The sequence below is a fragment of the Canis lupus genome, chromosome 8 (genome assembly GCF_003254725.2).
Source record: "Canis lupus dingo isolate Sandy chromosome 8, ASM325472v2, whole genome shotgun sequence".
NCBI lineage: Eukaryota > Metazoa > Chordata > Mammalia > Carnivora > Canidae > Canis > Canis lupus.
In genome coordinates, this window is record NC_064250.1 from 41,149,833 (window position 1) to 41,167,043 (window position 17,211).

The window sequence follows — 17,211 nt, forward strand, 5'->3', positions numbered from 1 at the left end:
ATGCTTTGATTTAGAAAGGAAAACTAGGTAGCCACACACTTATATGGTATATTATGCTCAGTAGAAGCAGTAGTTTGTTGTTGTTTATAATGGATAAATAAGTGATATGACATGGCATTTAAGAATGTGTAGGGGGAAAAATGTGTAGGAACAGAAAATAATTTTCCATCTACCTTTCTGAGTTTTTGGCTGAGACCTTCTGTAACAAAAGACAGATGAACAAGAGAAAAACAATCATGTTTATTAACGTGTATGCCTCATGTGTATTTGGGAATAAATTCCTAAGATAGCCTGAACCACCAGCTCAAATACCACCTTTAGCTAAAGACAAAATAAAGCAGAGACAGAGATGCCAGTCATGGTGAGGTTACCAGAAAAAGCACAGTAAACAAGAGTAGGGTTTGTGATACAGTTTTAAATCCATGCCTTTTCCATTGATAACATTCTCTTTCGATTTAGATCATTCTTTTTTAGGTACAGAGAGGGAGACACCCTTATAAATGGTGATTTCTTGTATAAATTTCCTTTATCAAAGGTTAACTTCCACTCTGTTTTCAGAACTTCTGTGTCTGCTGTTTCTCAAAATAATCAACTGAAATAATCTTTATGCCAAAAAGACATATTTTGGGATAGCATCTTCTACTCCTCTTATGTGCCATCCCCAAAATATGGTATATTGATTATTTTCAGTTAAAGTTACTTAAGAATCAGTTCAAGAAGGACACTCCCCAGAAAGCAGGAAATAAATCTCCCATGTGAAAGGTACCCTCCCTATAACCAGAAGGGGAGAAGAGATAGGAAATTTAGCTCCAAGAAGACTACATAAACAAACCTTATTTCTTCACTAATTTACTCCCTTTAGTCCAAACTCCTTTGTCTTGTCAATTCTTCACAGATTTATTTTTTCTTTGTCTAAAAGATATAAAAGCTGAATGCTTTGGTCACTTCTTTGAGCCTCATATCTCTGGGGCTTCTGTACATACAAAATTAAATTTGTTTTTCTCCTGTTAATCTGTCTTATGCCAATTTAATTATCAGACCAGCCAAAGAACCTAGAAGAGAAGAAGGGAAGAGTTTTCCTTGCCTACAGCATATTCTGCTACCCTTAAATGAAAACCAAGGGGAATATTAAATCTAGTTAAAAACTCAGTTTCTTAAAAAAAACTCAGTTTCTTAAAACTCTATGTTTAATGAAAGCCAGTGTGACTTTCTTCCAGAAGTGCCAGGAAATGAAAATAATTGCAAACGCTCAATAATTCAGGGTTTTATCTTATTGACTCTATCCATCTTTTAGGCTCTAGTTCATAAAACTTACAGGATTTTTTTAACTTTCTATTCAAATACTTAATCTAATCTTACTTGATCTTACTTATGAGAGCTGTCAAAATTACAGGAGAAATTAGTCAACATTCTATATTACAGATCCAATGTATCATCCAAACAAGAATAACAACAACAAACATAGTAATAGCTAATGCTCATATACCATTCACACTAGGCCAGATACTCTTCTAAATCAAACACTTCACACATATTATCTCACTTTCTTCATAACAACTCTATGAGATAGGTATTTCTGTCATTCTCATTTTATTCATGAGACAACAAAGAACTAAAAGACATTATAACTTACCCAGTGTTAGCAGTCTGGTTCTGAAGTGCTACTCCCCAAACTGCCTTTCTTACCAGCTTTCCATTACTTTTATCTCCACATGCCTATTCTGAGTGGTTCCTATTGCTAAGAAAAATAGTCGAGAGCAAAAAGGCAATGAAAAATCAAGGACAGATTAGGAATGCAGTGATTTTCACTGGTAGGTTAGAAAAATAGGGGCATTTACTGGTGTACCGAGAAATGAATTTGGAAGTCGGAAGGGCTGTTTCATTACTACTTTACTGTGTGATCTAAAGCCCATAACAACTCCTGCTTTCTCATCTCAAGAATGAAGATAAATTACTCTGTAAAGTAATTAAATATTCATCTAAAGATTGGGAAATGATGTCAAGAATAATCTGAAATATCTACCAGTCAAAAACTATTTTATTCAGCTTAGTTATATATATGATGAGGTAATATATATTCCTCGTATTTATCATGATCAACATCAGAATTCTCAGAACAAACACCAACTCAAAAATATTGTTGGGACCAAAGGGAGACCCGCTGGGATTTACAAATCTAGAAATCATTGAGAATGACTCAACTTAAAACTTAAGCTTTATGGATAATACATTAAGAATATTCACCATTGATATTCAAATTTGTATACCTTTGGGTCATGGTGATAACCAGTTCTTTTTTTTTTTTTTAACCAATTCTGTTCTTAGTTATGTCCTACATAGTTCCAGTTTCTTTAGAAGTCAGTACTGAAAGAGAAGAATTCTTCACATTTGCCTGGGAGTTAAGAAAGCTCAGTGGAATTTAAGACAATAGTAATTCATGGGTTAGTGGAGAAACATTCAAGAATAGTCCCCTGGAAAAGATTGTAAAACTGTATTGCTTACAGATATTGTCTGTGTGCCTGAAAAGGCTTATGTTATACATAGATAATAGCATTTTTGCTGTTATCTGTGATCAACACATGACTAAGTTCAAAGAAGAATTAGTTATGGATATGTGTGTGTATGTGTGTGTATGTTTGGAAGTTCACCTTTCGTTAGAGAGTTTTAAATGTGATGACTTTTAATGATTATTCCATTTAATTAAGTATCTAGACTGATGGGAAAAGAGCAAGTGAAGCAGAATTTTTTTAAAAGCCTGAGCTCTAATAACTTTTTGATAATCATATTTCTTTTTTGTTTCTTAAATGGTCTATTACGTGGGCAATTCATTAATTTCATGACCAATTTTATATAACTATCAAAAAAAGAAGAACTTCTTTTGTATGTGACTCGATAAAGGGCAGCAGATGGAGGTAGGAAAGATTTCTCAGAGCAACAAAATCCTGGAAATAAAAGAAAGATTGGAAATTGTCTATTTCAGAGTTGTTTAACCTTTTTCTCCTATGAAGCCATTTGGGAATCTAGCATAGCCTACAGAAAGACTTTTTTTTTAGGAAATTATTTTTAAATATATAAAATAAAAAATATGTGGGATTATAAAGAAAACTAAATTAAAATCATTATCAAAATATCTATAAAAAATTGTGTGATAATAATGGCTCTTTTAAAAATGCATTAAATAACTAAATCTAGCAGCAAATCAATAGACTACAAAAATTTAAAATCTTGGTGAATATGAAGAGTATTTTAAGATATCCATAATAATTTGAGACAATAGAATCGATTATTTTAGTGTAGTTCATCACCTAAGCTCATAATGAAAGAAATTAACAAAATTTAATTAGGTTGATGAATATAAAAATTTTATTTTTTTTCTCCATCCCAGTGAATGGATCCCTGACTTTTATCCACAAGTTCTCTCAAGGACTCCATCATCCTCAGTAAAAACCCCTGTAAATATTCTCATTTTACAGATGAGGGAATCAAGTCCCATAGAATTGAGATAGCTTGAATAAAATCATACAAACAGCATTAGATTAATCCTTGCAGAGGTAACTTCAGACCTTAACTCAGCCTTTTCCTGATGTTTTAGTCTAGAAATTGGCAGTCATAGTCTCTCACTGTCACTGTCACTGATTCATGGCATGATCTGAAGCAAATTCTATATTCTCATTGTATCTCTGATTCTACCTAAGTAAGTGTAGGTAACTAAAAATGTAAGGATAATAATAATGATTTAAATTTGTATTGCTCTTTTTCATTTATAATAGTTTTCACTTTTACATACAATATCCTGCGTAATTTCCCCATTTTATTAAGGAAATTAAAACTCCAAGATGTTAAATGTCATGTCTAAGGTCACACAGCTAAGAAGAGGAAAAACCAGTATCAGAAACTATACTGCTGGACTCCAAAGGATGTTGTTTTTATCATGCTGCCTTTCATGTCATAAATAAACCAAAATTCTGAGTTCCTCAGTTGAATATGTCTTATGATAACATAAATCTGATTAAACACAAATGAAATGTCATTAGGCTCAGATGAGCCAAATACTTGCTCCCTAGTTTACCAGATAAGGTGATGAATGAATGGAACTATGGAAAAGAGCTTTTCTAAACCAATTCTCCAATTTTTGATATAAGAATGGAGAAGATAAAGTAAAATTTAAAAGTCTAAGATTGTAGAGTGTTGGCTTAATGTTGTTTAAATCAAACCTTTTCTTCTGTTTCTGGGTAGGCTAAAAAAAGTAAAACTTTTTTTTCCCAAAAAAGTAAAAATCATTTTACAACAGTAGAGGAGTGACTATAATCATATTTATACTATAAAAAATAAATTTTAATCTAAGATGAAAAAACTATGTTTACTACAAAATACACATTCAAAATTAGCAAATATTTACTCTATGTAAAGAATTATATTTAACATGATAGGAAATATAAAGACAATTAAGGTCAGATCTTTTCCCTCCAAGAACCTATAGTATATTTCAGGACCTACATCAATAATTGGAATATAAGTAACTACGATAACTCTAATAATAGAAGTTCAAATAAGAGGCTTTAAGAATTTAGATAAACCTAAAACTAGATTGTGGTGATGGTTTTGCAGCCATGTGAATTTTTTAAAAATCATCAAACTATATACTTAAGGTAGGTGAATTTTATGGTAGATAAATTGTATTTCAATAAAAATATTAAAAGTTTAGGGAAAGAAGAAATTAATTTCTGATTCAAGAACTTTGGGAATAGTTTTTGCAGCTGGTACAGTTTAAGCTCAATCTTAAAGGACAAGTAGTATGGCGTCAGAAAATAAAGGGTATATTCCAGACAGATGAAACAACTTGTCTAAGGTCTAAAGCTCAAGAGTACAAGGAATATTCTAGAGGAGCTAGTTCAGACTTTCCTGCATGCCTTAGATTATGTGATCTGTATTCCTATCAGTACATATGACCATATGGCTATAACATTTCCAAAAAGTTTTGGTCAGTCTCTCTTGAAAACCATTTAACTGTACTTGAATTTTATTTTTTTCTTTGGGTCAAAAAAAAGAATTTGCCTCCATTTTGAGTTGATGTGGAAGTTACAATCAAGACAGTGTGTAATTAGTTATTTAACAACTGTCAGTGCCACCACTCATCATAACATGATCATAACTGACATTTGTTTCTTCCTTTATAGCTTAAAATCCCTGATAACATGTCTTATCTCCTTTGAGCCCTTTAACAATCTTTATTTTCCTCATGAGGAGCTGAGATTAGAGGAAGGCCTAGAGTCTAAAATAATAAAGACATGCTAAGGGGAAGGTCAAGATATTCTGGCCTACTAAGAATAGGATGAGAGCGAGAATATGATAATATAATAATCTTTAAATATTAAAAATGTAACTAAATTGCTTGCCACACGTAAACCAAAGATAAAATAGATGAAGTTAACTACTATCATCAATAATAGGAAAGCAAAGATGAAATTTTTTTCTAATGCGCTGATATGACCCTATTGTTGACAGGAACAACTCATGTTAAAATGAGTTTTATTAGCAGTAGAGAAGAATACATAGGAAACTTAGCAACAATTTCTATCTAAATAGGTGGCCTTTTTTGTTATTTGTTTCTTAAAATGTGGGAAGATTTGTTTGACCCTATCTGATCCAACTGCTCAGAATTTTTCAATATGAACCATACTGTGAAGATTTATTCCTAATATTTACAAGGAGAAAGAATACAAATTAGCCTGGTGAGCAGCAAAGGCAGAGGCAGTTTTTATGAAACCTGAGTTGTGTTTACCTGCAATCAAATGTAATCTCCATTTTAATATTTATACATCTTTATATTGTTATGAACTTATTCTTAACATGGGCTTTATTTTATTTGTTTCTTTCCTCCCTCACTTCTGCAAAAGGCAGAAGGGAAAAGATGTTTGTTAGTCACACATTGTACCCCACTAACTGGTGTTATACATCTGGCTTCCACTGGAGAGCCCCTGACATCGCAGGGAACGGTGATCAAAATTCCACACACTAGCTTCAAGCTGGGGGCTCGTAGCTACTGCAGCATTGGAAGGGGTCTTTTCCTGGCTTCTTTAAAAAAGCATGGTGATGGGATGGTTTAAGGGAAGAACACCTCTCAAATTACATAATCATTGCTGTGCTTCCGTGTGTCCTGCTTTCTTCATAACAGCTTGGCACTACATTTTGTCCCTGTATCTTAATGGGCTTGTGTGTGTACAAGTGGGAGGGGGTGGGTAGAGTTATCAGTGGATGGTTATACATTATGCATGCATCTTTCAATGTTAGAGTGATGTGCCTTTCCTTATGTGTCACAGATTATGGTCACAGATTAAAACTTCTGTGCTCCTGAGAGATTGGACTATCTCTCTTATTGATGTGAGACTCATGTGTTTTGATGTTTACACCCTCAGTTGTTCTTCATGCTGCATTAAACATAAGTAGAAATGTTCTCCCATAAGAGTTAGCTTTTCATGTTGGGCTGAAAAAGTCATTTCTGTGTAGCAATTCATGTTATTATAACCTATGGCTTTCAATTGTACCTCCCATAATGAAGAGCTGACTTTAAACACTGTGCTATTCTATTATGACCTAAGCATAAGGTAAGTCACTTCTCTAACTGTATCTAAAGATTGTGGTTGTTTGTTAAAATTTTCTCAGCTTTGTTTAAAGCATTTTCACTTTTTTCCTTACCATTTATTACATGATCTCCCCCATTTGTTTTCTGTTTCATGGCTTAAGAATGTGATCTTCAGCAAAAATTATATTACACATGTAAATACATGTTGAAATGAATTAAATGAATTATTTGATGTCTGAAAGCAGTCTTGATTAGTAAATGAATACCTATGTTTTCAGTAAGTCTCTTGTGTTTTTCATTTCCTCCTTGACTGTAATATAATAATGCTGTTTCTACACATTATTTTAGTTTAATTCCAACTGAAAGGGCAATTGTTAACACCATAAAGTTAGATGTTAATTATTGTAAAATAACATAATCCAATAAAATAAAGTAATAGATAATTCAATACCATATCTTTCATTTTTAATCCCCAACAAATTTGCTATTAGGCCAAAATTTCAGTTTCATTTTGTTTTTCAAACTTCCCTTAGTTTTTTTCCCCACTGACGAAAAAGCCAGCGTAATATTTTTAAAAACAAAAAATAATAAACTGTAAAATTTGGGACAGACCTGTGTTGCCTTCTTTCTAATCCATAAGCATGAAAACAAGAACAGTAATTGTTCCTTTACTTTATTTTTTCAAGTAAATCCCATTACACTGTGAGTTAGGTAAAATCTTCATATTGGGATTTTATAAAATTAGGTAAATATTATTAAGATGACCAGTTTCATGATGCAAAAGAGAGGGGCATCCACTTGTGCATAAATATTTTAAATGTCTTAAAATTATTTTCCTAAGTTTTTTCATATATACTCAAGATCACTAAAGTAAAGAATTTCATGAAATCATTGATTTAAAGTAATTTCCCTCAAATCTGGGTCAAATTGCCAATGTAATGTAATTGGGAAAACATTGGTTATACTACTGTTGGCAATTTGTGAACCTAGATGAATATTCAAATTCAGGAAGCTGAATTGTTTTTTTACTACTCAAATTTCTCTTCCAAAACCATGAAATGTATAGTTCTAAACTCAGGCTCCACAAAGCAAGACTTTGGGTTTCATTATTAAATTCATGCTATGAACAAATTTTTTAATTTTTAAGCCACCTAAGGCAGGAGAGGGTTGTTTTTTGTTTTGTTTTGTTTTTTAATTGCTGTTTTGGTTTGGTTTGACTTTTTTTGGTAAAACTAGCTAGTTCTTCACCACCATTTCCATTTAGATGTTATAAAAATCTGTTGAAACATTTGATGAGAACAATTTGAACTACTCATCTGAACTGCTTTGTTCATTATAAATCTCTTGTTTCTATCCACACACTAGCTCCACTCTAGATTGGAAGGGCTTAAAGATGAACTCTGGAGGAATAGAGGCTACGACTTAAGAGTAACTATTACTGATCAAAGGAGCTGCTTTCCATTCGCAAACATTGCTTTGCGCTATGGGTTTGGGCTCCTTCTGTTTCTGCATCTTGTTGAAGAATTTCTTGACTTCCATTTGACTTCTTTGAACTCTGTTTTTGTCTTTCAACATCTTCCCCTTTTTTTTCCTTCTCTCTCCCAGATTTTTCTCACTCTATTAGCTTTCTCTTGTGTTTCTTGAACGGCTTTTTAAAATGTAGTTTATCTCTTTATTAACCTTATCTATTAATTTGTCTTTTAGTGTTTGTTTCTTTTCTCCTTTAAGGCTGTAGTGGTATGGTTACACCTATCTTCATTCCATGGTATGCAAACTTGCTTGTTTATTTTGCAGCAAGTTCATTAGTGATTCTTACCCTCTTGGTATGAATTTTCAATAAGAAATAGCAGAACATTTTGCATTTACATAATGTCCCCTTCTATAAGCTTATACTTTCTTTCCTATTGTCTAGACTTACTTCCCCAAACTTCTCTTTCTTCTTTTTCTTTTCCTCACTCTCCTATATTCCTCCTGTATTTTTGTTTCAAGTAGTCATTAATTTCCTTTCCCATTTGGCCCAGAATTGTTTTTTAATAAAACTTCTGAGTAAAAGAATATAAGAATATTATTTTCCAGATTAGCTTCTTCATTCTAGTATATTTAAAACTAATTAATCTGGGCCAAAAGAGAATAACTTTAACATCTGGAATTATTTTTCCCTTTTTTTCCCTTTTTTTGGTGTGTGTGTGTGTGTGTGTGTGTGTGTGTGTTTCTTGTGTGTATGTTTGTGATTTTTTTTTATTGTTGTTTCTTTAAACATTAACAATTGTTCTTTTCAGGGAAGGACAACCATAACCCACCTTAAGTTGCAACATTCCTTTCATAAGTTGTTTCATTACAATAGTAGATTGTGTTAAGCAATAGAAATTAATTTGTTGTATATATATATATATATGTATATATATATATACATATATATATATATATCCATTTGGGGCAAGCTGCTGTGGAGTGGGAAGAAGAGGTATGCAGTTTAAGCACAATTTCCTCTGATATTAACAAATGTTAGTGCCATCTCACTGCTCTTGACTTAAACACTTTTGTAATATTTAAAATAATGTTCACTTTGACCTGAACTATTTGAATAAAAGCGTAAGGGTTTCTGACTGATAAACTCTATAAACACCTAAGAACTAGTAAATAAATGAATTCAATTTTATTGATTTCTAACAAAGGCATCTTTCATAGTCCATATTATATTTATAACCCATTATTTTAATCAGTAAACAAAAGTCATTGGAATCACATAAATATTGTACATGAAGATTTGTTTTGCCCTTACCAACATGTATAAAAAATTACCAAAACAAAGTATTTTATTACAACTTTATTACTTGAATTTCATTATTAGTGTAGTCAAGAGCTATCACAGTGCCTTAGGATTAGGGGTCTGTATTCATAGCTGTATATGTGGTAACATTTCTTTCCATATACTAATTTCGATACACATCCATAAAAAATTGCCTTTGGTTTTGCCTCTGTCCCATTTATAATATTTTACCCCCAACTTTTTTCTAGAAGTCTGCTCTTTCTTTACAGTAAGAAAAATATTTTTAAAATATAGAACAAATGTAACATAATTTTACTAATATTACATCTGCAATATATTAAGCCTTTGCTCCTAAACCTCAGGAGCTTGCCCATTAAGTATGCATACGTATCTGGCTATCTATGTTATGAGCCCTAAATTACTGAGTTTATGCTCTCTCTGCAGGTCCAGTCCAGGTGCAGCAGCAAGGAGAACATTCTCAGAGCCAGTAAGTATGTCATCATTTCAGATGGACTACTGAATTAAGAGTTTGTAGTTCAACAGGAAGGAGAGCTAAAAATATTTCGGTGAAGAAACAAAAAGCAATTGGGGACAGTTTATATAAAGTATATAAATGTTAGGACTTTCATCTCCTAAAAATATTAGTATCAATATATTAGTGAATGTTTCCGTCATTACAGTTGTTTCTAGAAGCTGATAACAGAATTTTGATATCACTTCCGGTTAGGATAGTAATAAGTTCCTTGATAATTCTATGGTGACAACCCTCTTTAATTGCCGCACTGCCAAAAATTATTTGAAAACAGACTTAACTGAAAATAATAATATAAATCCACTTTAAGAATCTAACTTAAAAAAAAGTAAATGACTCCTAAGAGGAGTCATAATCATTTTGTAAATTCAAATTCCTGAAAAATCCTACCTTCATAAGCAGCATGTTTTAGAACATAGAGCCATGAACCCCTTGGTTCATAAAGAAACCTTAATTTTTTTGTTTGATCACTAATACCATTAACTCAAAGTCATCTAACTTTGTATATTATTCATTTTTATATCCTATAAAAAGGAACTGTAAATAGCTTTCCTTACCTGTATCCTTGAAATGATATAACATTGAAGATTGTGCCCTAAAAGTTTTAGGATCCTAAGAGAAAAAGCACTATATAAATGCTAATAATTTAGTATTGTTCTCTGTCACTTAAAATTAGTGACATCATCCTGTCTTCTCTGTGATCTTTATCAAGAGAAGAACTATAGGTGGACCATAACTAAATGGGTATATCTGATACTTATACTACTGAGAATTTTAGTAAATAGAATGATTTATATTTCCAGTAAAATGTCTATTATTTAATAATCACAAAAGTAATAGAACTTCAAATAGATAAAAATTTGTGTTTTATTTTATTTACTGTAAATTTTTTCTATTTCTGTGTTTTGAATCTGCATGTTAGTTGAAACCCTTGAGTTGGTAGGCAAGCACACTGCAATTTTTGCCCAGCACCTTTGTATTAGAGTTGTTTAAAAATAAATTCAGATGTGTTTAACTATACCACTGTCAGTTTCCACAATATTTAACAGATATGTGAATCTGAGAGAGGCTCTTTAATATAAGAGCTGCAGCGTGCTATAATCCCTACTAAGACTTAAGGTTGAGAAACCTGAGGGAAGTATTGATAGAATATTCACTAAAATAAAACAATACAGATAAATGAACTTTAAAAATGACATTTTATGGTTATTATTGTATGATTTCCATTTATTGTTGATCCTGAGATGATGATGGGTCATTGATAGTGATTATGATAATCAGAAACAAAAATAATTTCTTACTGACAAGAGATTTCTTTGAATCCTCTTACATCTTTATCATGGATCTTTATGTTTTTAGAACTGTTATTTCAGTTATGTTCCTGCTGGCTTGTAGACTATTAATCACTTTGGATATCACCATAGTCCAGGTTTTCCTGATCATGTTTTCTTAGGATAAAATAGTCATGTACATGGTCCATATAGCCATTTAGATCTTTGTAGAGAGCCCATCCAACATTGTAGCCTCTCCATAAGATAAGATTAAGGTTGTTCCTTTCAACACCACTTTAGTAACTCATATTCATGCCCATAGCTACACCCAGGACTCTTTCCTCACCATGAGCTAGCTATTCTACCTCTGAACTTCTTAACTTCAATATCTCTTTACCTAGTTAGTCTACTTTAATTGCCCTTAGTTTCTTCCTTTGCCATGACTATTAATACTGCAGTCATATAGACCCTATTAGCAGTTCCTCCCTCTCTCAGTGCTATATGTTCTGCCCCTATTCTTTTGGACCCTGTCCCCCCACTGTATAAATTATCCATTTCCCTTATTTTCCTAAAAAAGTCTTTTTTTTCTTTTCAAACATGTTTTATTTTATAATGATACATAACCAAATTCTTAAAGAAGAGTCAAATAAGGGCAGCCCGGGTGGCTCAGCGGCTTAGCGCTGCCTTCAGCCCAGGGCCTGATCCTGGGGTCCCCGGATTCGAGCCCCACGTCAAGCTCCCTGCATGGAGCCTGCTTCTCCCTCTGCCTGTCTCTCTCTCTCTCTCTCTCTCTCTCTCTGTCTCTCATGAATAAATAAATAAAATTAAAAAAAGAGTCAAATAATACAGAAATACAGAGACTAAGTATAAATTTCCTCTTTATCTGCCCATCTCACATTATCACTCTTCCTACTATATGCAACCATTATTTTCAGTTTAGTCTGTGCTGCCACGGACCTTTTTTCGCATGCATCTCTAAAATATACATACATATATATGTATATATATATGTATATATACCATTTTTGTTTGTCTCAAATTCTTATTTAAATTCTAGTTAGTTAACATATAGAGTAACATTGGTTTCAGGAGTAGAATTTAGCAATTCTTCAGTTACTTGTAACACTCAGTGCTCATCACAAGTAGTGTCCTCCTTAATACTCATCATCCATTTAACCTGAACCCCACCCATCTCCCCTCCATCAACCTTCAGTATATACTTTCTACTTAAGAGTTTCTTCTGATTTGTCTCCCTCTCTTCCCTGCCTTCCCCTGTGTTTCTCTGTTTTATTTCTTAAATCCCACAAGTGAAATCATATGTTAATTTGTCCCTCACTGACTGACTTGTTTCATTTAGCATAATATACTCTAGCTCAGTCTACGTCATTGCAAAGGCAAGAGTTCATTCTTTTTGATGGCTGAGTAATATCCCATTGTGTGTATTGCATTATATTATATATATATATATATATATATATAATATATATATTCTGTGTGTGTGTGTGTGTATACCACATCTTCTTTATCCATTCATCAGTCAATGGACATTTGGTCTCTTTCCATAATTTGGCTATTATAGATAATGCTGCTATAAACATTGGGGTGCACGTGTCCCTTTGAATCAGTATTTTTGTATCCTTTGATTAAATACCTAGTAATGCAATCTCTGGGTTGTAGTATAATTCTATTTTTAACTTTTTGAGGAACCCCCAACTGTTTTCCAGAGTGGCTGTACCAGTTTGTATTCCCATCAACAGTGAAAGACGGTTCTCCTTTTTCCACATTCTTGATAACATCTCTTGCTTCTTGTGTTGTTCATTCTAGCCATTCAGACAGGTATGAAGTGATGGCAGTTTTTATTTGTATTTCCCTGATGATGAGTAATGTTGAGCTAGGAAACTCTTAGATATCCTTCAAGACTCAGTTCAAGTGTGAGCTCCTCTGTGACATGTTCTCAGAATTCTCCCTAGGCAATGTCACTATAACTAATTCTTCATGTATACCCATTCTGTCACTTCTACCTTTTTTCATTTATTTACTGAATTACCTATTCTCAAGGAAAACATTTCCAAAATGTAGCCAAGGTAAAGAAAATTGTACAAGCATACCTCAAAGATATGCAGATTTGGTCCCAGATGATCACAATAAAGTGAGTCAAAATGTATTTTTTGTTGTTTTCCAGTGCATATAAAAGTTATGTTTATACTATACTGTAGTCTAGTAAATGTACAATAGCTTTATGTTTAAAAAACAATGTATAAACCTTAATTTAAAGATACTTGATTGCTAAAAAATGCTAACTATCCTCTGAGCTTTCAGTGAGTCACTGATCACAGATCACTGTAACAAATATAGTAAGGATGAAAAAGTTTGAAATATTGAAATAATTACCAAAATGTAATACAGAGACATGACATAAGCAAATGCTATTGGAAAGATGGTGCCAATAGACTCGGTCAATACAGGGTTGCTATATACCCTCAATTTGTGTTAAAGAAAAAAAAACAGTATCTGCAAAGCACAATAAAGGTAAATGCAGTAAAATGAGGTATGCCTGTAATTAACTCCTTTTTTAGCATAAATAGAAATATGTTAAACAAAACATCGATAGATCCTAGAGAAGGGAAAAGAGTTATAACCTCTAAGATTTAGAACTTGAAGTTTGGGGCAGCCCAGGTGGCTCAGCGGTTTAGCGCCGCCTTCAGCCTGGGCCATGATCCTGGAGACCTGGGATCAAGTCCCACATCGGGCTCCCTGCATGGAGCCTGCTTCTCCCTCTGCCTGTGTCTCTGCCTCTCTCTCTCACTCTCTCTCTCTCTCTCGAACAAATAAATAAAATCTTTAAAAAAATAAAATCTTTAAAAAAAAAAAAAGAACTTGAAGTTTGTCTAGAATTGTCCAAGGAGGAGTTAACTTTGGTAATGTTTTCTAAGTAAAAGATAACTTTCCTTTTGCTCCTCAAAAAAATGATCAAAACAACCTGTGATAATAAGCCTGAGTTTATTCTTCCTGTCATCTTTTAGGTAGCCAGCCCAATTCAGACTTGATAGGGGTGTCCCCACACACACTACACCAAGCAATTCTCAGATACCAGCAGAATGTCCAAGAATTCAACTCAATTCTGACACTATCTACCCAGAAATAGCATCAGAGTCCAGAGTTTAAAGATTCAGTCCTACTGTTTTGTAGGACTGAATTTTTGTCCTATTCAGTCCTACAAATGGAATATACTAGATATTCCATCCATATTCCACTTCAGATACCAGTCACAAGCCCCAGGCTGCTACTTGTGCTTCTGACCAACCAGCTACAGGTTGGAGGTTCCAGCAACCTCCACCTTAGGTTCCATTAATCTTCTAGAGTGGCTTACAGAATTCAGGGAAACACTTTTGTTTAGCAGTTTCTTAAAAGATATGATAACAGATACAAATTAACAGCCAGATGAAGAGAAACATAGGGCAGAGCCCAAACAGAGGAGCTTCTGCCCTTGGGGAGCTTGGGGCCTGGTGCAGTGGCATGTGGAAGCTGTCTGGTTCCCTAAGCATGGAAGCTCTCCATAAAAGAAGGGCCAAAAAGCTCTTCTTGGTTCTTTAATGGAGACTTCATTACATAGTTATGATTGACTAAGTCATTGGCAACTTGCTGATTCAATCTGCAATCCCTCTCCCCTCCCCAGAGGTTGGGGGATGGGACTGAAAGTTCCAACCATGTAATTACATGGTTGGTCCTTCTGGCAACCAATCCTGTGCCTGTAGGTGGGGTCCACGAATCACCACCATTAATAATAAGATACTCATTTCATCTAAAGGCTCTGAGGTATTTTTTAGGAACTGTGGATAAAAACCAAATATATCTGAGAAATATATTTTATTTGAATGATCAAATATATATTTCTTAGAAATTTTTTTATCACATATGGTATGGGAGAATACCACTTCAGTAAAGTCAAAGTTTCAACTAAAACTTTCTCAGAAAGGAAAAAAAAAAAAAAAAAAAAAAAAAAAAACTTTCTCAGAAAGGGAAAGACAAACTCAGGATATTCATGAGATTTTGAAGTTTGATTTAGAGCAGATCTTTTAACATAGAGCTTGATTAAAATTTAATAGGGATCATTATATAATCATCGGCACACAAGGCAAGGAATTCTGAGAGTCTTGATGTGTAAATTGTCTTTAGATACTTTAAAAAGTTTCTAAGAATAAGTAATAAAAGTCTTGTAGGGGAGGGTTTTCTGGAATAGTAAAAGTTATGTTAATAAAGACTGTACAATAGTAATGTTATGCTAGTAAAGACAGTAGGTTGTATGGTTATAGATAATTTCAGGCATCAAGGTTCTCCTTGGGGTCAGTCTTCAGCCTGACATCTGAAAGTGTAATCATTCAGTCAACACAGACCTTCATTAAGGAATCACAATAGTAAATCAGTTATCTAAAGAAATTGTTTCAGTCTTCATAAGTGTCAAGTTTTCCTGTATTTGTTGTTGTTGGATGATCATTTATTGAGCCATATCATGAGACAGCAACTATATAGTAGGACTTAGGCGATCATATATTTGAACCATGCTATATAAATGTAAGAATTATGATCAAAGTTTGTAGTCCTTTTTCTCAGCCAGGAGGTAAAAATTAAGCCAAAACCAACTGTACACCCGGCAAAGTAGACAACCTTAGGAGATATGAAAAAAAATCTTAGGAACAAACCACCTACCAAGACTGAATCAAGAAATAGAAGATCTGACCACACTGATTACTAGTGAAGAGACTGAATCAGTAATCAAAAATCTCCCATCAAAGAAAAGCCAGGAACAGATGGTGTCACTGGTTAATTTTACCAAACCTTTAAAGAAAAATTAATGCCAATCCTTCTCAAAACCTTCCAGAAATTTGAAGAAAAGGAGACACTCCCAAACTCATTTTACATGTCCAGCATTACTCTAATACCAAAGCCAGGAAAAGATGCTAGAAGAAAAGAAAACTATAGGCCAGTATCCCTGATGAATATAAATGCAGAAATTCTCAGTAAAAGGGATGCTTGGGTGGCTTAGTGGTTGAGCATCTGCCTTTGGCTTAGGGCATGATCCCAAGTCCTGGGATCAGGTCCCGCATTAGGCTCCCTACAGGGAGCCTGCTTTTCCCTCTGTGTATGTCTCTGCCTCTCTCTGTGTATCTCTCATGAATAAATAAATAAAATCTTAACCAAAAAAAAAAAATAAATTCTCAATAACATACTAGCATATTGAATTTGGCAGCACATTAAAAGAAGCATTCACTATAATCAAGTGGGATCTATCCCTGAAATGCAAGGATAGTTCAATACACATAAATAAAATATGTTTTAATAGAAAAAAAGAACCATAATCTCAATAGACACAGAAAAAGCATTTGACAAAATTCAACATCCATTCATGATTTAAAACAAAATCTCTGAATAAATTAGGTATAGAAGGAACTTACCTCAACATAATAAAGGTCATATGTGACAGGCCCACAGCTAAATCATACTCAGTGGTAAAAGATTGAAAATTTTTCCTCTAAAATCAAAATAAGACAAGAGTGCCCACTCTCACCACTCTTATTCAACATAGTACTGGAAGTCCTAACCAGAACAGTCAGGCAAGAAAAAGAAATAAAAAGCATCAGAATTAGAAAAGAAGAAATAAAATTGTCTTTATTTGCAGATGACAAGATTTTCATTTAGAAAATCCTAGACTCCACCAAAACCTGTTAGAACTGGGACACCTGGGTGGCTCAGCAGTTTAGCGCCTACCTTTGGCCCAGGGCATGATCCTGGGACTCCAGGATCCTGAGTCCCAGGATCAAGTCCTGCATTGGGCTCCCTGCATGGAGCCTGCTTCTCCCTTTGCCTATGTCTCTGCCTCTGTGTGTGTGTGTGTCTATCATGAATAAATAAATAACTGTAAAAAAAATTGTTAGAACTAATCAATGAACTTAGTAAAATTGTTAAGATACAAAATTAACTCAGTAGCCTTCCTAAATTAAAAAAAAAAAAAATTACCTGAAAAGAAAAAATAATCCCATTTATACTAGCATCAAAA

General features: G+C 33.5%; 1 protein-coding gene across 16 annotated transcripts in view; it reads left to right on the plus strand.

Moving 5' to 3' along the window:
- GPHN (gephyrin) overlaps positions 1–17,211 on the plus strand; it is a 634,768-nt gene that overhangs the window by 474,965 nt on the left and 142,592 nt on the right. For all 16 annotated transcript variants that reach the window (XM_025444205.3, XM_025444210.3, XM_025444207.3 and 13 more), the window contains one exon: positions 9,798–9,840. In XM_025444205.3, coding sequence (XP_025299990.1) covers positions 9,798–9,840 — 43 coding nt within the window. The remainder of the gene's footprint in view (positions 1–9,797; positions 9,841–17,211) is intronic.